This window comes from Leptosomus discolor, chromosome 8 (assembly GCF_034619465.1).
Source record: "Leptosomus discolor isolate bLepDis1 chromosome 8, bLepDis1.hap2, whole genome shotgun sequence".
Lineage (NCBI taxonomy): Eukaryota > Metazoa > Chordata > Aves > Leptosomiformes > Leptosomidae > Leptosomus > Leptosomus discolor.
In genome coordinates, this window is record NC_141398.1 from 11,242,872 (window position 1) to 11,269,584 (window position 26,713).

Consider the following 26,713-nt stretch of genomic DNA (forward strand, 5'->3'; position numbering starts at 1 on the left):
CTCCTTAAAAATCCTTACTCAGAAATGCACACGGAAAAGTTGTAGATCCTATACATGTTTCTATCTTCTGACCACTAAAAAGTGAAACTCAAGGAAAAGAGGAAAAAAAAAGACAGTTTAAACTCATGAGATTCAACGGTCACCTTTCACTTCTTTGAGGGTTTAATTACATGATATTTCATAAACCTGGAGAGTAAAACGTAAAACAGAGACACAGCAAGGTAGTGGATTCCCAAATGGATTTCCAAGGTCACACCAAGCTTGCCTGCCCTCAGAGCACTTGACAACTACAGAGCTGAAATCAGATATTGCCACATTTACCTCCTCTGTCATCTTTCATCATCTTTTTTCTTAAATCTAAACTGCCAACCTTAACAAGCCTTCTGTATACAGCATACACTGTACACGTTCCTCATCTAATTTACATGAAGAATATAGTGCTTACAGAATGAAGAACTGAAAGGCTAGCTATATGTTATACTCTGTGTGACAGGCTATCATGGTGCTTTCCTCTCGCACCTTTTCTACCACGTGCTTCCTTGCACAAGCTGTCACAAACACTCTGGATCTAGCAAAGGTGTCTACATTTAGCCTGTACCCAGGGCTAAACTATAACAGTCACTCTATCACCCGATGCCCCCTCACCAGCCAGGGATGGGAACTGGGAAAAGGAGAGCAGACCCATGGGTAGAAGTGAAACACATTTAGTGAAACACCATCACTACCAACGGAGACATACAGAGTTATACTCAGCCAAATGAATATCCAGTTGCCACAATCAACTGGAGAGCAGCCTTCAGGAGAAGCCAGAGGAGGGACAAGAGGAGGAACACCCGCAGGAACCCCACAGGAGCTCCCCTTCCTCAGCCAACCTTCCCCCTCTATAATGACCATGATGTTATGGGCTGGGCTACCCCTGTAGCTCACTCAGGTCAGCTGCCCTGGCTGACTGGAAACTGCTAACGGCCTGCCTGGCATGGCTGGGCTGGGATTCTGTCCCAGCCACACCAGGACACAAGGCCAGTCAAGAGCTATGCAAAGAATTGCGCCTTACAAACAGGATATTTTCCTTTTAAGTTTTCCAAATCCACCTACATTAGCACCTACAATTATGATTAAGCAAATAAATTTCAGAGAGCTAAACAATTAGGAAATCTCCAAACGCATACTAAATGCGCTACTGCAGTGTAAATTACTTCTTCCAGGTCATTTCTACAGTCCAGCAATGGTTTTCTTTTCCTCCCTGTATCTTGCAGTAACATATACTTGGTTTTAGTTATGTTTGTGCACATATTTTTCCTTGTAAATATACATCATGTATACAGATGCACGTCTGCAGATAAACATATCTAATTATATTTATCCGCATTTACACATCCCTCTCAAAATTCAAGACTTACAGTACCCTAAAAAAAAGCCATGGCCACTTCATGATAAATGCTTTTGAGTGTGTTAATTAGTTTAACAAAGGATTGCTGTTTATTTGTATAAGATCTTTCAAATCATGTTTTCAAAGCCCAGACGTTCACGCTGGTTTCAGAATTCTATTTTTATAACAAAATGCATGCCACAAACAGATGACATTGCCTTGTTTAGGGTCCAAGTTAATGATGCATATGGACAGAAAAGTTTGTTTCACATCACTCTCAGCACTGATTCCTGCTAGAATATCATTTCAGTGGCTGCGGAGGGAGACACCAGAAAGTTCAAGAAAATGTGATTTCTAAACCTAGCCTTTCCCCACCAATCTTGGAAGTTTTTCCTCTTTTTTTTTTTTCTTCCCACTTCAATGAAATTTACCAAAATTAAATTTTAAATCACTGTTTATAACAACTTAATAGTATTTAGTGAAGCAACAATGGTTCTGCTGCTTTCATTTTCAGCATTTCAAAAGCAAGGCATCTTTATAGCCTGAATTTTGAAGAGCAAAAAGTCAATCCAATCAAAGTCACAACTAATGTTATCACTTTTAGAAAGCAAACAAAAGAGGAACTGCCACAAGAAGCTTCTGAAGTCAAATGAAGGAATATGAAAACACGTGAGCAACACCTATGATATCTCAAATAGGCCTAAATGACACATTTTATCACACAAGCCTTTCTGTAAGCAGCAACAACACAGTTTGCAACGATCTCATAAGCAGCACAAGGTATGATATGCATAACTGAAGAGCAGGAAAACCAAAGAAAAAAAGAGATACTGAAAATCTGAGTATTTCCACTGGTACATGCACGCAGACAGATGAGCGACTCTGTAGAAGACAGTATCAATTTAGGAGCATGTCTGATTCTACTGGCTAAAGTAAACATCTGATTAATGGATTAATCCTTACAGAAACAACAGTGAGCAAAAAACTGAAGTAATGCACATCATCTCCCTGTTCCTGATCGCCAAGTGACTTACAGAATAGATATAAAAAGCCATAAAGGCAATGTCAAAAGTGTAAACAATATCAGTCTAATGCTTCCTAATAAATTGAAGTACCTTTTCATTAAGTTTTATATTCAGGAGAGAGAATTACAGTAGCAGAGCTATATAGACAACATAATTTACCTAAATCATAGCAGTCTCTGTTAGTATAGCAGAAAAGATTTCTTGCTGCAGATGGACAGGCCTTTCTTTCGGACAATTTCCAGCAGTTGTTAGCTTATGGCCACTTCTCATTCCCAACCTTCACACATATCAAGGAAGCAGGTTCTTCCATTGAAAGTCACAGCCATGGTCCTAAATTACCTTTTCCCTTCCATGAGACCGAAGCTTCGTTAAGGACACAGATCAACTAGAACACCAGAAGAGGCAGCCATTACAAAACGCTCACCTAAGTAAGTGCAAATAACTTTCACTGACAGCACTGACAAAAAAGGGCACTGTCACACCTTCACAGGCCTCGTAAGGATGCCCTGGTGTTCTGAAGTCAAGACTATAATGAAAAATCCCAATCTACATTACTAATTTCAGAAAACAGCTTTGCAAAGACCAGCCCCCTTTTACTTGTTGATTTTACTAATGAATGGGGCAATCTAGCTAGTTAAGGCTGATTTTCACTTAAGCAGTCCAGATACCAAGTGAATCTGTTGTTAGTCTCCCAACATGAGATATCAAGTGATGGTTGCTCGGTGCTGGAAAGCAGTATTTCATGACCTGTCTCACTGGAAGTAGGAAGCCTGGCAGTATACAGGGTAACATGGATACAGCACTAATAAACACAATTTTCATTTCAAGGTAATTTAGTCTGGGGCTTTTATTTTTAAGTCCAATACAAAAGAAAAGTCTGAAGTAGAAAGTCAGCTGCCATTTTTGTAAGTCACCTTATGCTTAAGAGAAAAAAAGGATTGCTAGAGTAAAAGCTTTATTTTGAGACCTAAAATTCAGTAATTCTGGCAAAGAGAACACCAATCTTACACAAACCTGGAGAAATACCCCTTGACTCTCCAGCCAGTACAGTGCTAGCTGCACCACGCTCTGAAACAAAACCACACTGCCAAAAGGCAGGAACCGACGGACCTTCCACTGTAGTAGGAATTCCCATGAGACAACAAAACCTCTCTTTCTTAGGAGGCAAACTGAGCACAGGTGGAACCCGTCTGAAGGGACAGGATGGGTTAACCGTGGTAACCACGATGGCAGGAAGGAAATTTTGCCTTCTTTCCCAGCCAACAGCTGTAATGCATTAGAGCTTTGCTGTCCTTGTATTTTGCATCTCAAACACCTGAGTAAAACTGGATTCAGAGAAAGGGAGTCAATTTTATCTTCAGCATCAACAGTCCATTCAAATACCATCACTCCTGAATAAATTACCTAGAGAACAGTTAAATGGCAAATAAAATAGAACCTTACTGTAATCTCTGTCTCATAACACACACTAATAACTTTCAGACTGCTACATTTTAGTCTGATACAGGAAAGCAATCCTGTAACAACCTTAATCCTGCTTCACATATGAGTACTTAGAAAAAAGCATAAGAATTCCTGTGGATATCCACCCCACCCTCTCTCTGACGCTCTCTAATACAAATATTATGCCTATTACGCATTGTGCTATTATTTTGAAAGCATTTGCAGGTTCTTTGGCATGCCATAGAGGAATTCCACAGTTTGTTCCCACCACTTGTCTCTGTAGGTATCAGCTGGCTTTAGGTACCTAAGTGATTATCTGGCTAGTCTCCTAAAGCAAATGAATAAAAACTGGGCTTTGCTCTGCCGGGCTCTCTTGAGAAGCCTGTCTCTATCAATCACCCAGCGGCCCTAGGGAAATAAGCTTCTTCATTGAGCTGTTAGGTGTGTAATGTTGAATAGCATGAATACTTCATCTCTGCTCCTTTTTTCCAAAGACAAAAAGAAAAACAGTAACTTAGACATTCTCCTATCTTCCCTTTCTCTACCTAGCCTCCAATAAAACCAGTGGCATCTTACGAGAAGTAACTCAAGAACACAGTGATAGCGTGTACACCCACTTTCCTAAGGCAGCAGACTAGCAGAGAGCTTGTTGCTTCCCTGTGCTAAAAAAGTCAGGTTGGTTCAGGCTGTTGCAACAAAATGAAGAGGAAAGGCCAAAAGGGTGGCAGTTACTACTAGAGAGGTAGCAACTACCTGCTGCTCCCCTCCATCTGTTTTGGAGCAGCGGCAAATAGAGCTCTCCGGGTCACTTCCCAGCTCTCTCCCACTCAGCCTTTCCCATTTGTGACACTGCTGCCTCCTCCTCCTCCAGAAAAAAGACCTGGTGCTTCTGCCCTCAAGCAGCATAATCCAGTTCTGATCACAACAGGAAGAAGCCCAAAGTCTTCTTCATGCACGTTCAAGAAAACAGTGTGAATATACAATTTTGCCCACAAACTGAAAAAAAAAAAAATAAAAAAAATATTAAAACCAGTAAATAAAATAGCACAAGATTTTACAGGTGGTAAAATTGAAACAGCTGGAGTCAAAACTGCCTTGTGTAAGATCAATCCTCAGGCCAGGTACACCAAGAAGAAAACAAAGTTGTTTCAGTCCAGTCACTGGGGCAAGAACTTCACTTGCACTTTGAAAAAGCCAGCGCCATCACTGGAAGGTGATGGCCCTCTCCTGCTCCTGGGACCTGCTTACCCTTGTGCTGCTGCAACTGTTTATACATGCCTGTGAATAATTGGATCAAGAACTGAAAGAAACCCAGCTGACCCACTAAAATAGGTTACCAGTGGATTTAACCCAGACCAGCTCCACGTTCCAGACCAATGGAGTGGATGGTGTGGGATATGGGAACAAACAGCAATAGTGTGGGAGGACAGGGAGGGACTGGCATTTTGTCCTGCTTTTACGGAACAGGAAAGTAATGCTTTCCCTAACTTCTCCCAGCCAGAGTAGAGGCAGCGGAAGCTATCTTTTCGCTGACAAACCTAACAGCCTACACTGCCGCAAAGAGATGCCAAAGGACAGCTTAATGCCTGTTACAGTGGGAATACTGCTTTGTAAAAGCAAAGCTGTATTTACAGTTTTGCTTTGCTGGATCTTATCTGCTGGCAGTAATAGTGGTGTAAAGAAGATGTGAATCATTAAGGAGAGGAAATTAATTGAAATTTTCTTTTCTTTGACTGAAAGCTCTCTGTATTTCACTTGACTGGGAAAATAACACACAAAAAAGAAATAATTTCCAAAAATGTAGCATGCAATGTTCTTTATTAGCAGCAAGAAGAACATAGATTTAAAATTCTTTCAAGTTATTAGAGCATATAAAAAAAGCCCTCAAACGCAATGTGGTTCTTGTTGGGAACACAACAGTTGAGGGAAGAGTAGAAATGCCAAAAAAAAAAATATCTGTATTTAGAGAAACCATAGTCCTATGTAATCTATACGAAGTATATAGTAAGAAATCTACTGGCATTTCATGATGTACAGTAATGAGTTTGCAGTTCTCACAGGATAATAGAGCAATCAGATGTTTTAATCTTAAGACTTTTCTTTTTAACTTATAAATAAACATGAAAGAATACTATTGAAAAATGAGCTCTTCAGCTAAGGCAGCACTGCATCATCCCAGTTATTTTTAATGAACTTTTCCAAAGAATTCAGAGCATTCACATAAAAAAAGCTCTTGTGTTTCAAGGGAATGATCATGGTGCCTTTGCTAAGAAAAATGGCCAGTAAATATCAATACAACCACTTAGGAAAAATAAAGATTACTTTTTCAATATTAACATAATCTTCAGGATTACCGTGTTTTTCATTGCTTGAACATTACAAGTGACAGGGAAATAACTACGAAAGAAACTCCTGATTTTTTATTACTTAAGAGTTCTGGACCCAATTTGTGTGTTTGACACACATGTCAAAAGTTAACTTTGTGTCAGTAGGGTAAGCAAAAGCACAATCAAGCCCATCAGGTGTTAACCTAGTTTGAAATAAAACTTTGCAAATTCCTGCTGGTAAGAACCATCCTGGTTTACAACATTAAAGACAGAACTCTGCCCGCTTGTTCATGATGCACACACATCGGGCCTGTATGCAGCAGCAGCTGTTTCAGGGGAATTCACATTCAGAAGGAACAGTATTTCTAGCACCGTCACCTGATAAGGAGCAGTTCCTGTAACTCCACAGCAATCTGTTTGTGTTTTAACTACAACCTCAGGTCTGCAGTGATGTCATTAGCAGAGAATCTCCTCCAAGCTTCTCAGTCTTTTGACAGCGGAGCAAAACTTAAAAATATTATACCTCTTACGTGCAGAAGTCAGTCTGCAAATGCAAGGAATCCTGTGTGTTTCATTTCTAATAACTCAATGTTGTTTAAGCTTATCTTACAACTTCAGAGCATTAGTGTTCACCATGCCCTCCCTCAGTTTTGCAGGCAAAAAAACTGCTGCTGAGAACACATGCTGAATCAATGTATTCCTGAACATCTGGACAATGCGCTGATATATAAACTAAGAAAGTACAAAAATTAACTTTATTTATACAATTCAAACTGTAAATTGGATTATTCCAGTAAATGCAAAATGACATGACATGGGAGTGAAGGGAAAACCAGCAACCTAGCTAGAAATAAGCTTCCCAGGAACTTACTTTCACCTAATTCATATGCATGTTTAATTCAAAGGCCAACATCGTCATTGTCATGCCCCTCCATAGGCTTGGGGAGCAATAACACTTTCAGGCACCATGCCAGAGCCCATGCACTGATTCCAGTGCTGAAGCCATGCTCGAGTATGGATCATTCCCCCTGGATCCACTATGATTTGGTGCCTTGGTCTTCACTATGCCATGCACAAAGGACAGGGCAGTTTTAACACTCCTCTGATTCTCTAACAATTAAAGTGCAAAATAGGGAAAGAACCCATAAATCAAGGACAGAACATGTGTCGCCTTATTCACACTGAAATCTCAAGAAATCACAGATTCTTGAGAGTAACCATTAGCTCTTCAAGCACATTCCGCACAGGTAGCGTTGTACATTTCAGCATCCTTATAGTATAATAGGAATAAGAAGCTTCAGTCTCTCAAGTTAACATGGTTTTCATGGGTCAAACATATGTTTTTCTTTTCTTTGTACCTGGTCTTGTCTGAAACAAGCAGATGATGTCAACTGCCATTAGTGATATATTTTAGGACAGAAAAAAAAAAACAAACCCTGACCCATTTTTTTGCCACAACCTTTGCAAGGGCATGCTTCTAAGAGCAGCCATCTATGGGTAACCATAGCCAAACAACAGTCTGAACACTCTGTTTGTAACCAAGTATTATATTCTGATACACATCTGGAAGAAGCACATCAATGCTTCAGCTACAAGTTAGCTTACATGAAGTTCTAGCACCACTTGGGGACAAGGCTGCTTAAGATCACAGCATCACTGTAGTCAAATGAAGTATCATATAAATAGCACAGGCCATGGCTTCTTGAAATTTGTTTGACCCAAAAAGGCATTCAAAAGGGTTTTCTCAGCACTAAGTGGGAAACACTCCAAGAGAGGACTCCATGAACACCTGCAGCACTTTCTTGAAGTTTCAGGCAGGAGTAGCTTGCTTTATCTATCAGACATCATTTTAAGGGTTTTGAATAGCTCTGGACAAAATACAACTGCACAGAAGGACTGAATCTGGAATGCCTGTGGGAAAAAGCTTAGGAGGGTTTATCTATTTTACACGCAATTAACAGTTACTGATTTGGCACCAACTGGCTGACAAGGTCTTTTCCAACAAGGCTGTTGAGCTCCAAGCCTGGTGCAGTCTGTCCCTCAGCCGCCACTGTCCATGGTACTCGGCCAACCACCGCCGGGCCACCACAGGCCACCAATGGCTTGGGCTCTAGGTGGCACATCCAACCACACAGCTGTTTGGTCAGGTTTGGAAGGACATGCACTATAGTTTTGCTGGCCAAAATCTGGCTTTGCTGGCATGTATTAGTGCACAGGATTCGGTCTCTCTTTCCTGATTTTGGAAAGCTCAACTCTTTCTACTCAGGTCTTGGTTCAATGGAGGCAGCAAGGCTAAAACCTCTTGAAATGAAAATTCTGCCACTCATGAATGCCAGTCATGGAAAGCAACTAAGCCCAGCCTTTGCAAATACAGGGCTCTTAGGTGTCATTGAGTTCCAGTGGAATCAGATACAGAACATGAGTCTCTTTCTGACTGAGTCCTGTGGGGCAGGCTGCCTCCCATCCTGACCAGCCTGGCAGTCCCAAGCGTGCCAGGACAGTTGCAGGTACTCATAGAAGATCCAGTTCTCTGAGTTTACAGGTGGTCCAAATGTCCTTCCCAACTTGTTCTTTGAGAATCAGCATGGCTAAAAGGTACTCATTACACAAGGGTGGTTGTTTCTATAAACATGTCCAGTGAGTACAAAGCATTACAAAGCTAGCTCCTAATCTTATGTTCTTTCATGCATTCCATTTCCTACCTGTCTACAGAGATCTAGGGAAAAGTGACATTCACAGTACATAACTTCATGCACCAAATATAGGAGCTCAGTCTTCCTGAGCTGTCCCTAAAATCAAAAAGAAAGTCTTGCTCTTTTACTAGATGATTCAGTGAACCATTGCACCCACTAAACACATAATGGTGCCATGGCTAATAAGCATGTCACATCACTAGGATTCCCAAAGCCTGAAAATGTCGATATGTTTGTGCTCTCAGACTCTTGAGTTAAAGATCAGGTTGACAGCAGGTTTTCTGTCTCCTTCCTCATCTCGTCCCCCTCTCCGCACACACCCCAAACACAATGGAAGTCACTGAAAGACAAATACTTTTCATAAAGCTAACTATAAACAAGCTTATTCAATCTCTTCAAAGAGAGACAGATGAGACTCATTGTTTTAGGGAAATGACCATGGATATTCAGACTGAGATTCTCATATCACCAATGACCTTCTTGTCATAACTGAGAAAGCATACAGGTCTGAAGAAGTTTCTGCTGAGTTCCATCTACTGTTCTTGAGGAACTAGTTCAGACTAAAATGAACTAAATTACATAAAATACTCAAGCCCCTTCTACGTTAAACTGTAAGTGCAGACACACACTCATGACCTCATACGGAAAATGGAGAAACAAAAGATTGTTTCATATCTGCTGTTAACCGCTAATCACGGAGCAAATCCAGTTCAATCACAAAGACGTGTTGTGTTCTCTCTTGCTCAAGGAGTCTAGCTAACTACCTGAGACAAGGGAACTGGAATTAGGTGAGACAAATCCTGCTCTGTCATCCAGCTGAAAGTGATTATTTCAAATGACACTTACTACATATTTAACTGTCCTTATATAGTCTAAAGGACTGATATAAAGTCAAGATCCCAAGAGACATTTCTGATAAACATTTACTTCTTAATCAGGTCTTGCTCTGCTAATTCACGATGATGTTGTTACACAAGAAGTCAACATTAGAAGAACACTCTTTAAGTTCAGAAGATTTTTAGGTCAGTTCTTTGTATATATAAACCAAACAATTACACTCTGAGTACAACTGGTTTAGTAGTCACCCCATCAAATCACTTATCTATGGCTAAAGAACGGAATAAAGCAACACAAGTCACATTATACTTCTAGCCAATAAAGCACTGGTTTCCTACGTATTTTCAGTATTTGAAGTGAGCGATGAGCCTCATGAAACTAAAATTGAAGGCTCATTACATATGGGACATTTTTGCTTGTTACTAAAATTGCCTGATAGTTCCCACAAAACCATTCCTGGGTTTAATTGTCCACAATTTCCTCAGTTTGTTTGGAAACTTTCTCTCTGTGCTGTTTGCGACACAACCCTTTCTTTTTTCAGGGAAAATTTCTAACATTTATTATATTTGGGTGGGTTTGTGGAAAGCAGGGGGAGGAAGGAGGAAGAGAGCATCTCACTAGAATGAAAAATACTGTTGACAATATTTTAGATTTTGAGCTCTTTGGAAAACTCAGGAAAATTATATCTCATGTCAGTGAAAAAGCTCACACAGACCACATTAAAATGTGTAAACTTTGTGTAGTTATAAGGTTTTGAAATAACTGTTGTTTAACACTTACAATAGTCTCTACTGCACATATGCAATCAGCTGAAACCTCTGAATACCCCATCCTTGGAGCTCAAAAGATCCCCATAATGCTCCCTGCTGCTGCCCACCAAGGAATGACATGCCTCACAAAGAGCAGGCAGCTTTTTTTGGTTTTGTTTTAAAGGAACTGTCTTGTTACTCAGATGGTGGGGGGGAGAATTTTGACTTGGACACAGAAGGAAACAAAATTTAAACCCAGAAAAGTTCAAAGAAACGGAAGAGTTAAGGAAAGAACTCTGACAGAAAGTCTGATGAGCGTCTGAGAGTTATGAAAAGAGATAAAGCAACTGCGATAAATGAAGGAAATAATGGGAAAGACTGAAAGTTATTTGGCTGGAGGGAGCATAAGGATTAGGACTGATGTGAGTGATGTTGAAGAAAGAAATGGACAAGAGATAAGAGACCAAGCTGTGACTACATACTTGATAGTGGTGGTGCAACACTCTCCCTTATTTGTTTGACTCAGGTCAAACTCAGGTTTTTGCTGGCACAGAAGTTTGTGTCTCATCACTGGGAACCAGGTGGGTAATTCAACAGTACTAAAAAAAAAATAAATTCAAAACAACAGCAAAATATCCACCTTTTCATACTCATTTTTCAGATGAACACATTCCTCTGTCAAGTCCATTACAGCATCACATAAACACAGCTGTGGTGCCAGAACGCAGGACAGACAGTGCAGAGGTGGGGAGAGGTGATGGGAAGAAAAGGTGTTTAAGCCAGTTTAAACTGGTGAAGAAATTAATGTAAATTAATTTCTAAATATTGATGCATGGATCGTCGATGGTAAACTGGTAAACTCACGTAGGTTAAGAAAAGTTGATGTGGGAAAGGCAAAATCTACAGACAGATCAGAGACAGAAAACTAGGACAGGCTGGGCAAGTGTCTAAATGGGAAAAGAAGCACTAAGGATAAAGATCAAAAAGTCATAAACAGAAAGTGCCATATCAAGTTTGGAAAAAACAGCCCAAGGACAAGCCGAAAAACATCACTTAGGCTTAACTGAATCTTTCTGAATTCAGAATATGTCTGTTTTCAAGTGCCTCGTTTTCTTATCTGCAACACAAAGATAACACTGCCCTTTCAGCTCGTGGATAACATTTACTGACAAACCACAGAAAAATCCATGAGGAAAACAAACATTTTATAACCGAGTTTGCATAGCATGAAATAAGTCCCAAAGCCTTGGGAAGCACTGATGATAGGGTGAGCTATTCAAAAGGTTCATTAAGTGCACAGGTGCGATGGTGCTTGCTAGCTGAAGCAGAGCAGCTGTGGAAAAAGCTGTACCACTGTGCGATCAAAGACTGGATCAGCTTCCACACAAAGGGGGCATGCATGTCTGCAAAGTAAGATCACAGGGTATTCTTCATTTTCAAGAGTTTTATTAATCAGCCTTAAAAGTAGTAGTGCATTTGTCCATGATCATCTCAGAAAACGTTAAGAAACCTTTATCAAAAGCACAAATAAAAGAATATTCTTAGCAACCAATATATCTGGCTAATAAAAACTACAGTCAATGTTTCCATCATTGATGTTAACCTAAGTACTAAAAGCAAACTTATGGTGACCCACTACTGAATTTTGGGAAGCTGGAAACCGTGTGTCAAAGTTGCCGCCTTAAAAGCAGAGCTTTTACTCACTGTAGTGCCTGGATGAGAAAACCGTGACTGCTCCCCGAGACGGTTCTCTGCACGCAGGGGCAGGCTACCAAGATTCAGAGCATCCGAGGTGAAAGTCTGCAGATAGGGACCCTTGTTACCTCAGATAGTTGAAGCTCATTAGGAGTAAGTGCTGTGCAACCCTGCTGCACCCAAAGCCAACTTGGGGCATAACTTTAAAAATGACAGAGCTCTTTTTGAATCATGGATTTGGAGCATAAAATTAGAAAGTCGGGGTGTAGTGAGGGGCAGGGACAGAGACAGGAGAGACAGGGCTGGAGGAAGTCAAGATCCTTGTCTAGGCAGGTGATAAGTATAGCGGGAGGGAGGTTAAGTAGGAGGAAACAGGATATCGCTCAGTATTGTCTGAAGTCATTTAAATAAACCCACTTAAAACACACTATAGATATACTAAATCCTAGTAGCACTTCAGTGACTCAAGTCAATGTGCTTAACAGCAGAGCCATCTGATGGCACTTCTCCCAGCAAACAGCAGTATTTTTAAAGTTTCTCCATTTCAGGGAACTGTGAAATGTCAAAAGCAAAACCAGTAAACTGCAAAAGAAAGTCTGTCCATCCAGGCCTTTCATTAAAGGCAACCCTTAGGATCTGCCCTTAAACAGTAATTTTCCTGCAGGATGTTAATACTCCTTGGCTTCCCAGCAGCAGGGAGATCTTTCCCTCAGTAGCTCACATACCATTTTCCTTCCTTTAATGTGTTCTTTCAGGCCTGATACAATGTGGAGCCACTCAGGTGCAAACCTTAAACTCCTCCTCTCTGTGCTCTCTGTCATCCAGAGAGTTTTAGATTACTGAGCAAGTTCAGCATCAATACATTGCCCCACTCCTATAACTCACTGCTTTTTGGAAACACCAACCTGTGAGACTGAAACATTCCAGCCTTGGTCTTAAGTCCACCGCCCTGTGGTCCTCCCCACTCCCATAGACCCTGAATACCCCCTCCCTTTTTTCTTTAATCACTTTCATCATCTCCAGGATGGGAGGGGGCAACACACACAACGACATGACCAAAGTACTTATAAGGTTGGAAGAGGGAAGAATATTTATTTTCTTGCTGTCAACCTATTAAAAGAGGTGAAGTAAAAAATTACTTATTTTGAATTGCACCTACATCAGTAAACTCACTTCACTAAAATCTCAGGGAAGAAACTCCAAAGTGATAAATTATTGAAAAACCCATCCTAAACACAGAGGTGCTGCATTTTCAGGCAGGTAGTGCAAGCTGCCGTTCCTGTATCACTTGCGGGCAGGAGGTAAGCACAGTCTCCTCTGCCGGCTTGACAGCACAGGCTTTAGCTTCAGGAATTTTAATGGAAAAAGCTGGAAATGCCTCACATACTAAAAAACAGGAAAAACTTCTTGCCTGGAAATATGGTGAGAAAGAAATCATGTTACAGTTAATAAAGTCATAGTTCAACAGTCTTTACTTTTTGCAAAACTTGGAGGAATGGGATAAGCCTGTGCTTCCCCCCACTAGCAGGCAGGGACCCCCAACCACAACTCTTCTCCCTCTGGCTTGCAGAGGGAAGACACAATAACCTGTCTGACTTTCCACAGCACCTCAGCTTTGCTGCCTCTCCAGGTCTGCTCACCCCCTGCCCGTACACGCACTGACATCCTTCACGTACACGTGGGGAGTGGGGGGAGGCCAGCGCATGTTCTCCTCCCTCCGCTCCAATGCCACCATCAGTGGCATCCTGTCCAGATGGTAAACTGGTCCTTATATTTCATTACAGAGCAGTAAAAAGTTGCCATCTTTTCTTATTCAGCCTGTGTAAACATGTAGCTATTAGCTACGTATGCCTCCCGGAGGGGCAGGGGCTACTCCTGTGCACCTCAGGGTTATGCAGAAGAACAGACAAGCAGAAACCCTCCACAGCAGCAAACAGAAATGTTAATATTCCCATATGCTAAGATTATCCCCCACTGTCATCAGCCTATGAATATTGTACAGTTTTTCTTAGAAACATATGTATGAACCCAGCATTTATGATAGATTAATAATACTGTGATAATACATGCAAGTCCTACGGCCTGGATTTTAAATTCTTGAATCATCTATGTTTTTTTAATATTTTGATGCAGTAGCAATCAGAGGCTTAAAGCAGGTCCCTGCTTCATGGCAGTGAAAATGAGTATTTTAAGAGTTTACAGCCCACTGCTCCCATTTTCTGGCTGCACATATGAGAAGAGGATTGATAGAAAGGCATACGCATGCACATTCACAAAAAAATCCAGATAGACAGGGCTAAGATGGGACTTAAAATAAATCAAACATATCTGGATATGGAAATTAACTCTGAAGACATTTGAAGAATCTCATTTTTGACATGTCCTTGTGTCACACAGTAATCACCTTCATGGAATAACAGCCAGCACTTTCTAATTATCCTACACATTTGACCCTCCCTCTCTTCTCCTTTCAAGTCCTTAATTTTCCCTGCCTCTGTATCAGGACAGAGTACTCTGTGTGTCAGAGCAATCACCATCACAAATAGCTGTGGAAGTATCTACTTTTGAAATAGGAATAATCAAACACTATTTCCCAACCCTATTTTACTGTGTTTTATGTGCCTATATTCAATATAAGTAATTCACAGTGAAATTGCCAGCAGACATACTTTGTGCCAGTGTTCATGTCTGTGCTGGCTTATGAACATCTTTATTTTAGACACATTTTCTCTTTCTCCAATAAATCATGTTTTGGATACTTTCAGGTTAAAATATTACTACAAAAAGGCAGAAACATTCTGTAATATGCTGCTACCAGTTGGAATCAGTACATTGTTTTCAAGGCTCGTTCATGAAGTTTGAGTAGTTAAATCATATAACATCCACAAGGGCTTTAAAGGCCCCTGGGACTACTTCCCAAGTACTTATTCTTTGCTTAGTAGTTAAGGATGCGCATTTTTCATGGTTCAGTTCCTCGTTTTACACGGGGTCTGCATAGCCTGAGGTGTCACATTTCATGGGAATTTCACAAAGCATAAAAAAAATTGCACAAAACCTGAAGATTCATTTTCATGGAGACAGAAAGCAACCCAAAGCCTCCCAGCGTCTGTCAGTTTTAAAAACAAGGGAAATCCATAATTTTATGGTGGTGTTATTCCTGAATTCCATGTAGACCATGAGAACCCTATATCCTCCTCATGAGCAGTCTCAACATGAAAGGGCATTTCATATATAACGCACAGAGCAAGGAACGGCTCCGTTTATTTGTAGATGTGTAAATTACTATAGGGCGGTTAAACTTTTGAACTCAAATTTGCTGCAGTGCCAATTCCCATCCCAGACTGGGAGGACTTGCACTGTACGCTGTGTGTTAGAACCATCTGGCTCTGCTTCCAGACGGATCGTGGATCAGGATCACATCCAGGGAGAAGGAAGGGAGAGGGAGGAGGAGGGAGGAGGAAGGAGAGGGCAGGGGTTGCTCCACAAGCTAAGGGAACACTTAAGGTTGTGTTCGGTAGGAAACTCAGTGTAATGCACGCATAGATCGAGTTTAAGAAATATCATTTTAAAATATGCAGATGAGAAATGGAAAAAGGAAACTCTAAAAGCATAGAGAGGAAAGCAAAGAAGCTGTTTTCACTCTTTTTAAACTTTAAACTGCATGGTTTCCCAGGTCAGGGTCTCCCAACTGCCCTTGTACAAGTAAACAAATACATTTAGTCTTTGCAGAAGTGAAAGAGAATTCAGCTACAAGCCAAGGAGGTTTAGTGTTTATATTAATCATAGAGATAGTATAATGTGCCCTTCTTTCTGGTACAAAGAGTATTGTAATCTCATTATTTCTAACCTAAAGAGTCCATGAATCAGGATGCCAAATCCATTTGTATTTTTTCATTCCATGAAAGGTGTGCACACCTTGAGGTTTCTGCACACATTTAGCAGGAAAAGGTACTGAGCCATCAGGTATAGGTCTGATTTATCTGGGACTGTTACTTTCGACACAAGCTACAACAGATGTCACCTACGAAGCTCACTGATGGAAAGCTGGCAGCATAGCCCATTTCACAAAGGGAGATGGCATGGCTGCACCACAGCCACGCTAATGCCGCACCAAAGCTCAGCAGTGCTGCTCATTAACAGGTCTTATTAGCACAGGTATATAACTTGCTGCTAAATTTGCTAACACAGCTGTGCTTTGCTTGGTTTGGTGGGTTTTGTTTTGAGGTTTGGTGGTGGTGGTGAACTTAGGCTGTATCTCCATGTAGAGCTGCCCCATGCTATGTGGGCATAACAGCTTCCAGGTAGAGTTGCCATCTGTTGGTATGGTTTCATGGGACAGTAGTCTGATGTCCAGTATAGAATCATAGACTCACAGAATGATTTGGGTTGGAAGGGACCTTAAAGATCATCTAGTTTCAACCCCCCTGCCATGGGCAGGGACACCTTCCACCAGACCAGGTTGCTCCCAGCCCCATCCAGCCTGGCCTTGAACACTGCCAGGGAGGGGGCAGCTACAGCTTCTCTGGGCAACCTGTGCCAGTGTCTCACCAATGAAGGTGAAATGAACGATATGAATGTTCAAATCCCCACAGGACAAGAGTCCAACTCTGACATGCTTTCTGAAGGACTCAGCAGAAAGATCAAAGAACTGAATTTACAGGGAGACTGAGCCAGCAAGTCCCTCTCAGAAGCAACACTCCTAAGCAATCAAGATTTAGGCACTTGATTTCTCTTTAAAGCATGAGTTGTTACTACAGCTACTTTGAAATCAGCTGAGATTTACATAATTTTAAAGGACTGCACATAAGAAGTCAACTTGAATATGTAGACATATGTGCAAGAACTTGACAGTCACTTATCGATACCTGCACAGTGAAGGTTAAGAGAAGAAAAGTTGGCATCAGGAAAAGAAGGAAATGTAAAGGTAAGCCTAATCATGCGCTGTCTCTTCCTATTTACTTGGGACTGGGGTACTTTTCTACAGCTGGAAAACTTTAAATAGTACTCCAGCTCAGGCTGAAACAGGAATAATACAAAGTTATGCATGATACACAGTATTAGTTTCATTTTCACTACTAAACTTTCATTACTACCATCTGTTTTACTGTTGTGGTACCAATCCACCAAGACATGTCTATTTAGGATAGACTTCGCCTCTCACAGACCTTATTTCTAGTCTTTTGATATTTACACTAACCCTGTGGATGATACATTGCTTCACATTCACTCACTGCAGAAGAACGTGCTTCCTCATGTTAAACGCTTTGTAATACCTAACCTTTAATGCAAAAGGCCAATGCCACATCATCTATCAAGGTGAGGGAGGAAAATTCAAGAGCACTGAGCGCATTCGTGTCCTTGTAATAAGAAAGGGTCTTTTTGATAAAACCAGCCAGCCGATTCCTGGAAATGGATCATCCCCCCTGTTATAGAGAGCACACTTACAAACCCCAAGCATTCCTAGCAGCAGTTGGCTCGATGCAGAAATGCCACCAGCTCGCTGATAACTTCATGTTTGGCTTTCAGAACGAAAGGGTTATCAGCAGCAGCTTCCACCACTCGCTTGCAAAACCTCACCCTCACCTTCGACTTCCTCTAGCTCCTTGACATCTTCGGGCACCCAGAATCCCGGTGACAGACAGTAACCAGATGGTCCTTCACCATACAGCACTGAGTCGCTTCAGGAATTTAATCTGATTTCCCAGAATATGCAGCACAGTGCTTCGTTCTAAAGTTGGCGTGCAGGTGGGATCGCACGCCTCTAGCTTTATAAATAGACCTAACCGTCAGCGGCCTCGGGACACGTCTGTGATTGAGCCGTTTGCCTGCTGCTTTAGAAAACCTGACCCCCTGCCTGGGCATGCATTGGTGATTCTGACTGACTCTGGTGGCTCCTGTGCACATTCGACCACCCTGTCAAACAGCTCGGTGTCTCTTAATTCCACCAGCAAAATCTCTTTACAGCCCAAGCTCTTACAGCAATTTCTTCCCATGTTTTGTTGTTGTCAGCTACACTACACTGATTAATTAAAAGCACACACAAAATACCGATTTAGAATTACCTTGCTGCAGTAGGAAGCAGAGGTTACTAAAAGGGTAACTACTCAGAGATGGTTACATCCTTTCCCTCCATCTATCCCTCTGCAAAGCCTCTCTCTCATTTACCAACTAGAAAGGTGAGGAACCAAAAGGCTCCCCCATCCTCATGCCTCAGTGTGGGATCAGAAAGTTTCAGGCTCCCCAATTTGCACTCCTGTACTTTGTGAAGTCGCTGCTCCTCTTGGGAACTTCTCCGTCACTGGCAGTTCGCAACTGTACAAAATGCAGATACCAGGCTTGAAGGGTGTTGTTTCAATGGAATCCTTACCTAATTCAAACATGTAGCATAGTTCAGAACGTGCCTTGGAGTTACGATTTCAGTGTTTTAAGATACTTAGTTCTTTCTTATTTACATTTTAGGACTCACATAAGACTCTTCTGGTAAAAGTCTCCCATAAAATTACTTAAAAGTCCTGAAAGGCCTTGCAAAATTAAGAGAGAAAATAAAATAAGACCAATGAGTCATATACTATCTGCAAAATGATAAATGCATGCTTGTACCAACGCAATTCCAAAGCAAACCTCATTTAATATCTATAGGGAAAAAAATGTAGGGCATAATAATGAAGCTGCTGTTCTATCAGACTGAAGATGCTGTTGAATTTGTGTATGAACCTTTAATCCTTTTAAATGATATGTTATCATCTCTCAGATTATATCAGATCCCTCACCTAGGACCATGGCCTTCATCTTCTGTGCTTGCACTAGTACCTGTAGAGACCAACAGGACTTTATCATTTTATCAGAAGCACAGTAGGTCTGAGATAGGAAGACCCACAACTGGTTCTACTGCAACCCAGTCTTCTGCCCAGACTATTGAAGTTTTGGCTATACTGTCCCTGGAGGTATTTAAACTACACGTAGACATGGCACTTAGGGACCTGGTTTAGTGGTGGACTTGGCAGTGCTAGGTTAACGGTTGGACTCAATGATCTCAAGGGTCTTTTCCAACCTAAATGATTCTATAATTCTATGTATCATTAATTTTAGATTATAATAATGGCTTTGGGGGAGAGGGGTTAACTTGAAGCACAAATACTGCCTCAAATCGTAACTCTTGGGCTCCTTCCAAGTGCTTGTTTTCCTTTATTTCTTCTTCTTAAAAAAAAAACCCACAAAAAATCCAAAGCCGCCAAACAAAATTAAAACCATCTCACATCCAGACTTTGAACCCAAACTCTTATTCCCCATAAGCACACAGCTCTCACTAAATCGGAGAGCTGCATCCAAAAGCTGAATTTGATTCAAACATGGTCTGGTATGAGCAGAGACTGAAGTCCCATTTTTTCCTCAGCCTTAGTTGTTTGAAATTTTGCACTGTAGCAAGGTCAAGGCCTCTTCCTGCTTGGACTGGACACCTGGCTTGTGCTTTCAGACCACAAGAACGTACTCTCGCTTTCAGCTAATTATAGACACTTCTAAATACTGATTTGAATACATATGCAGGCAATTAGGGATTCAAGGACACAAATACACTCTACAAATACACTCTACCTTTTTACAACCTCCTCATTGGATGGGAGGGACAGACAAGACAGGATCCCACCAGGCAGGTCTTCTCACATTATGGTGTCAGCAGACTCACCCCTGAATCCCCATCTCTCACTTATTCAGTATATTTTTAAAACAATTAAGCCTTGGTCTACACAAGCTGCTTTTCTTTCTCACCTTCCCAACAGCACTGGCTAAATTAACAGAAAACATGAATACTACCATACTTCTACCAATTACTTAATTAGCCTGTGCTCAGCCATGCTATTTCCTGTGTTGCTTTCTCATTCTGTGCAAGGAACTGAAGATCTCAAGATTGTATCCAAAGCATCTTCAAAATTACAGTAAGATTTATACTAATCCTCATCAGTTGTGGTCATTTTCATCTGTCTTTCACCGATTTCCATTTATTTTTGAATATTTAGGCAACATCCACCATACTGCAATCTGGTAACTGGGACCGAAACTTTTAACTTCAGTGCTACGAGTGAAGTTCATCATCCTTATGGATCACTGTCACCAAAGAGAAAAAAAGGAAGGGAGGGAAGGAAAGCAAGCCTATTTCTGTGGGGGGAAAAAATCCCTCAAAACACGAAGTTTCTTTAGATGTCTATAACCATTAAAAGCAATATCAAAGAATAAATTTAGGCTGAAGAGCTAAGGAAGACAAAAGCTGTTTTCTACACTCATCTTTCAACTGAGTAACTCTTGCAAGAACTTGGCTACTGTTGGCTTAGGACCTATAGGCTATACACTGACAAAAGGGAGCAGTTTGGGAAAGGTACAGTCAAACAAGCCTAGTTCAGGGGACCGGAGCAGAAATAAACAGTCACTCCTGAGCACTTGACAATAAACTGTTTGGATTTCTCAGTATTGTATGTAAAAGCCACACTTCTCTTCACTTACCCATTAAAGTAACTAAAATTTTCGTGACTCATATTTAGTCACTTTTTTGGCAGCTCGGTCTGGCTTTCACCAAGTCAAGCCCACTAAGCAGAAATCCACAACCAGGAAATGTTAGACTGAAACAACGCAGACCTTTGGAAAAAGGAAAGCAACGTCCTCAAGAAATAACTTGGGAACTCACTGAACCACCTAAACCCCTTAGATATACATATATTTACAAAGTATTTTCACTTCTAGGTCCAAAGCTATTTTTTGAAGAGTGCAAGCAAACAAGTTCACAGGAAACATTCAGAAATTGCTCAGTCACAAGGACAGGCAGTCCCACACAGGCGAGCCCTGGAGGCAGAGGAGGCACTGCCATGCCTAAGGCTGCCATTTACTGTCCCAAGCCCTGCAAGCTGGGTTACGATCACAAGAGGAAATCAGTGAATTACCCCAAAGGTGCTGGAGAAACACAGCCAGATATGGAACTAGGGAGAAATCCCACCCCTTTATGATTCAGGCTAAATGCAGAGAAAATAAGGATATATTCCACTCCAAAAGGATCTGGAGAACAAAGACACCACAGTAGTAAGGCACAAAAATTTTAGACAAAGATGACTTCAAAAATTACTTTTTTTTTTTTTTTTTGAATCTCCGTAACTTAACACTCAGTTTAAAGCTTATGGGACCACCGCAGTGCTAACTATGATGTATCTTCAGTAAAATTTATTCACCTATTCACCAGTGCCCTGGGTTAAGTAAAATGCAGCACTGCAGTAATACACACAACTGTCACAAAAAAATCCAACCAATTGCTATGGTCTTCCAAAAATAATATACCAGAAACACTCTTACATGACGTATTTAATGTTTCTTTTCAGCACCCTCCTCAATGTATTTGGATAAGATTGTCTGGCTACACTTTACTTCCAAACCTATCTTTATCTTATTGTGCATGCAGACCTATTCAAAAGCACATGCTGGCTCCTGGAACTGCAAACCAGCTGACATAATCTTGGAGTTGTAACAAGCTTTGAACTTCCTGAAAGACAATCAAGACCAATTTAGTTTCTGAAACAAAATCCCATCACATAGAAGAATCATGAGAGTAAAATCATGAGTAAGAGATGCTAGGATACACTACCCAGAGAGAAACTTCAGCTTTACACACCAGCAAAACAGGGCAAAAAAGGACCTGATTTCAGAAGGTACCAATCCCTAAAGGCATCTTCTTAAAATAAGGTTTGTAGCTTTATGGCGTACTTCTACATGGTCAGGTTTTGATGTCGTTGCTTTGTTAGCTTGTTTTAAATTTGTTTTGAACACTTGTTAATAACAATGCAACAAGATGAGTTAGCAGTTTCCTTAGTATGATGCTATGCACAGAAGTTTGTTTTATCATTCATTGAATTCAGTGGAAAATGAAAATCTCTAACTTCAGACCATGGACACCACGCTCTGGAGAACTAGAGAAGCCACAATAAAAAAGCAACCACTGTGATCTCCCTGAATTCACCCCTGGATGCATTAGGGTATGGGAAAAGGGAAAAGGGAAGAAAAAGAAAAAAGCAATTGATGTGGAAGGGAGTTTTAATTCTTCTCAGTCCGCACCTGGATGATGTCACATGAGATCTCAGTAAGGTGAAGGTACATGCAATACTGTGGTGAGACCACTCAGATGTGACTGACTTCTCTGGTATCAGCAGATCATCCCGCCAACGGTGAGGCTCAGTGCCCCGAACCTTATCTGACATTGGAGCAGAAGAGCTGCAGGGCTATCCAGTGTTTGGATTATGAGGCCACTTAGATACTTATGTAGTGTAAACACCTATCAGGCTTCCTTATTTTGAATTTTCAATATTTGGCTGCAAAACCCAGCTGAAGGGCAAAGACGTCATCCACCTAGGCTAGATGAAAGCTGAGCTGATGAGGAGTACAACCCTAGACTGAAGGTCAGACTGTCCTATACAGCATCTACATTTTGCCTCTAGGCTGAATTTTCTGAGAACATCTATGGCTAGTTGCCTCCCAGAAACTTCTGCTATCAGCTGTAAAGAAAATCTCTTTTCTTTTGCATGTTTCTGGGTCCTCGTCTAGTTTCATTGTGGTTAATAGCCTTTTACTTTTGAATATATACAAGCTATTATTGGAGTACATTTATATCCCTGTACAAGTACTGACATAGAACATAATTTGTGACACTGATTTGGTTTCTTATACACCCACAAAAGCTGGAATTTATACAGTCTAACCTTCAAGTTCTTCACATGAAGCTGCACTTAGTATTTGCATCCTTGCTTTCCATAACGTAGCATTTCTGGTTCTTACAAAATCCTTCTCCTTATTTTTGTATTTGTTTTACTCCTCAATTTGCAGTTTGAGTTTTGGCAGCCAAATACATCAAAGTGACGTTTTTAAAGACTGCTATATATGTCAGTCTAAGAAAATTCAAATGAGCAAATCCACCACAACTATGCATTCATTAGTGCACTCTATTTACTATGAGATCATCCAGCAGAAAGATCCCTTGGTGTGACTGTTCTCCCCTCGCTAATAACTCCTCAAAACACTGAAGGAAGTCTCCCAACTTGCAGCCTGGGTTTCCTGGTCAGATGAAAATCACATGCATTCATTTGGGCCACAACAGAGTAAACCAGCTTTCTAATCCAGTTACACACCTTTTCCGCATCACTCTTCAAACCCTACCTTTGCCAGTTATCTTTCAAGTGCAAAGAAGAGAACGTAAACCTCTGATTATGTGTTTAACTCCAAAATATCATCTAAAAATTGCTTCCAGCCAACTGACCTTAAGATATGACCATCTCACTGTTTATTCCATAGCTACTAACCCCACTTAAAGAAGTTGTTTTGCTCTGTGCCTTTTGACACTTAGAATTATCTGGTGAAAGCTCTAGAACTCTTTTTCTTTCTTAGGATTGCAGATTTTCAGTATAATTTACAAGAAAATACAGACTATTGATATTTGAATTTTCCACTTCATCCTGCTCAGTGGTGAGCATTAATCCCCCCTTAATTTTCCTGCATAACATTCAAGAATCGGGACCAAACGGAGAAACATGTTCCAAGACAACTAATGCAGCAAGTTACAGCAGATCTGTGAGAGCTCCAGAGCAATAAAAACAGCTTTTGGATGCATTTCCTTTACCTCTCAGGATGTAGTTCTGATAATTCTGGTCAGCCTCTGCTCCCACTTTGATTAAGCAAGTCAGACCTTCAGCGACAACAAACTCATGAACCAAGTCCTTGTCATCCTGCCATAGGAGAAAGGAAAAGCTGCGTTACAATTTTGAAAGACAAAGAAACAGAATATATTATAATGTGAAATCAAATGCGTGCCTGCGTCATTGACTTTACATCTCCAATGATGTAAGCAAGTACAGAAGACCATAAGCAAAATTCTGAATGTTAAAATCAGAATTAATACATTTATGGAAAGCAAGAAAAAACAATCCTTTACCTTTAAGTCAACTACAGAAGATTAATATCCGTAAAACACGACTTTTGATTTTTTTCATTAAGGGCCTGCAGACATTCTACCTGATATTAAAATCTCATCATATCACATGAACAGGCACCCTTAAAGCCTTAAAGGTGCCTTAAAGACTTAAAGGGTCAGTATCAGAAACAGAAGGCCATCTATATGCCTTAGCATAATTCCAGTTTTAGTGTCTGAAGCGCCTACAAAACTTTTAAAATTGGTGTTTATTGCAATGTAATATTATATTCATTATTTTAATGTCATATTAATTCACTGTATTTAGAACGGGAAAGTATGGTGTTGAATATATGAACACTAGTAGAAAATATTCCTACATTATGATGGAAAACAGCGAATGTAAGAGAAAATACTCCTTAGTATTTGATGTGAGATAAACTGGTTAAAGTGACTCACTTCTTTTAACCATCAGTCCTTTACTCAGTGCAGTAGAATGACCCCATATCACACACCAGGGAGAGGAGGGCTTCGCCAGGCACTACATGCATAACACTATGCCAAGGGACTACAGAGCACTGTATCTAAAGCTTGCCTTCTCCTCTTACAAAGGCTATTAAAAACTTGATTAAACAGCACTTAATGAATTAGCCATACAAATTAGGCACGAAACCAATTTAAAATATTAATAGAAGAAAGTACAACGTGGACAAAATCATCATAGTTGCCAAGTCCCTTCTTCTGATTATTTTTAATATATGTTTTCCATACACAACTGCATTAGATAGAAATTCCAGCTTTCCAATAACACAGCCCTGAGAAGCTAAGATCCAGACAGTAGATAGTTTTGCTAAGAGTAATTTCTGAATTCACCACAAACACTCAGAAAACCACCAAAGGAAATAAAATAATCAAGTCCCTTTTAGTGTGACAATTCACTTATTGCAAAGTTCTTTCAGCCTGACAGATTATTTCTTATAAATTTCCTTCTTCCTCCAGAGCTAAGTTACATAATTCTTAAAGGCTGACCAAATGGGATATTTAAAATTGTAAGGTGATCTAGCAATTCGTAACAAATGTAGAAATTATGAGAGAAATCTGTTTAATGTTTCAGGAGAAGGTCAAATTTGTTGAAACAACTTAAATACACGTTTTACAGTCATATATTGATACACAAATTTATCACACAATAAAGATGATTTAGCCTTCAAAAAGTATATAAGGAGGAATCATACAACCATTCCCCACATCTTTGCAAAACTGTACCATAAAACCCCCAAATATGCAAGATAAAATCTACAGCTGTGCACACTTGAGCTAAAAATTTTATTTCTTAGTGTCAATATTTTCTTTTGCGAGGGTGTTATTTTTTAACTTAGATCGATAAAAGCCTTGATAATGTTTCCTGAAGAGCTAGGAAGTTTACGAACTCCCATGTCGGGCCAGGGCACTACAGATGCAAGCACACAATTTTATGAAGGTGACAAATTTCCCCTATCCATTCGTCGTACTCAAAAGACAGTGGGATTACTAGCGAGTAGAGGAAGAGTCCACTGACAACGTACCTGTTCATACAGACGGCACTAATTAAGTCCTGATTTCTTCTGTTGTACATAATTCTTTTTTAAAAATAATTAAATTCGTGTTTTAAAGGTGCATGCATAGCTCCCCCTCCACTGCAGCCCACCAGGGAATTCCTTCTGCCATTCCAGAAGAGAACTGAAGAATGAAGATGGCTGTTTACATTGAGCAACTAAGGACCTTTTTACAGCATGGCACCTTTGGCAGCACAGAGGCTGCTGTGCCTTTGGTCAAGCTGCCAACCTAAAGAGCACATCCCAATGCACAGGACAGGGGACAATGAGAGGCATGGTCAGCCAGGACACATGGACCTCTGCCTGTCCCATCCCGAGCAGCAGCCTCTGGCAAAGCCCTTCCCAAATGCCATCAGTCAGAGGACTGAACTCTTAATTCTGAAACAATTTATCTCAAGCTAATTTGTGCAGAAGTGATGCCAAAATTCACATGGGGAACTTCCAGAACGACACAACAACTGCAGTCCTAGAAAAATAAGAAAAAGACCCCAGATAAAATGCTTTCTAATGATCAAAGCCGTATCTCAGGTTCATTCCCCCCAAACTTGGGATACTTGATTTAAAATAAAACAACTACAAATAAACAGATAAATAAAGATGCATGCACGCAATACATAGATCCAAATCACACCAGACAGCAAGTAACATTCAAGCTCACCTGTGAAGGACAGTCTGACTTTTTGCCTTAAACAACCTGGTTTGCAGATTTTATGTAAATGTCTTGACCAAACCTGTTTTACAGTGCAAGTTTTATGTCTTAGCCCTAAAACCAGCCTGCTTCGCAGTACAGCCTGCTCCAGGGAGGGAACAAGCCCTGTGAAGGTGGAACAGTGCTCCCTCCTCAGAGATAAGAGAGTGAAGCGGTGCTCCCTCCTCGCAGATAGGAGGGTGGAGCAGTGTACTCCCTTCAGAAACTTTAGTTGGGGTCATCGATAAAGGGGGGCTTCAGTTGGAGCGGCTACCCAACCTCCCCCATCCAAACGGACAAACCCTGCAGAAGAGGGGTGTTACTGGACTTGAGGTCCACTCCCTTATCTGTAGTGGACAG

General features: G+C 40.7%; 1 protein-coding gene across 4 annotated transcripts in view; it reads right to left on the minus strand.

Annotated features, from left to right (window-relative positions):
• Positions 1-26,713, minus strand: part of FHOD3 (formin homology 2 domain containing 3) — a 386,715-nt gene that overhangs the window by 173,491 nt on the left and 186,511 nt on the right. For all 4 annotated transcript variants that reach the window (XM_086468856.1, XM_086468855.1, XM_086468854.1 and 1 more), the window contains exon 5: positions 23,783-23,888. In XM_086468856.1, coding sequence (XP_086324982.1) covers positions 23,783-23,888 — 106 coding nt within the window. The remainder of the gene's footprint in view (positions 1-23,782; positions 23,889-26,713) is intronic.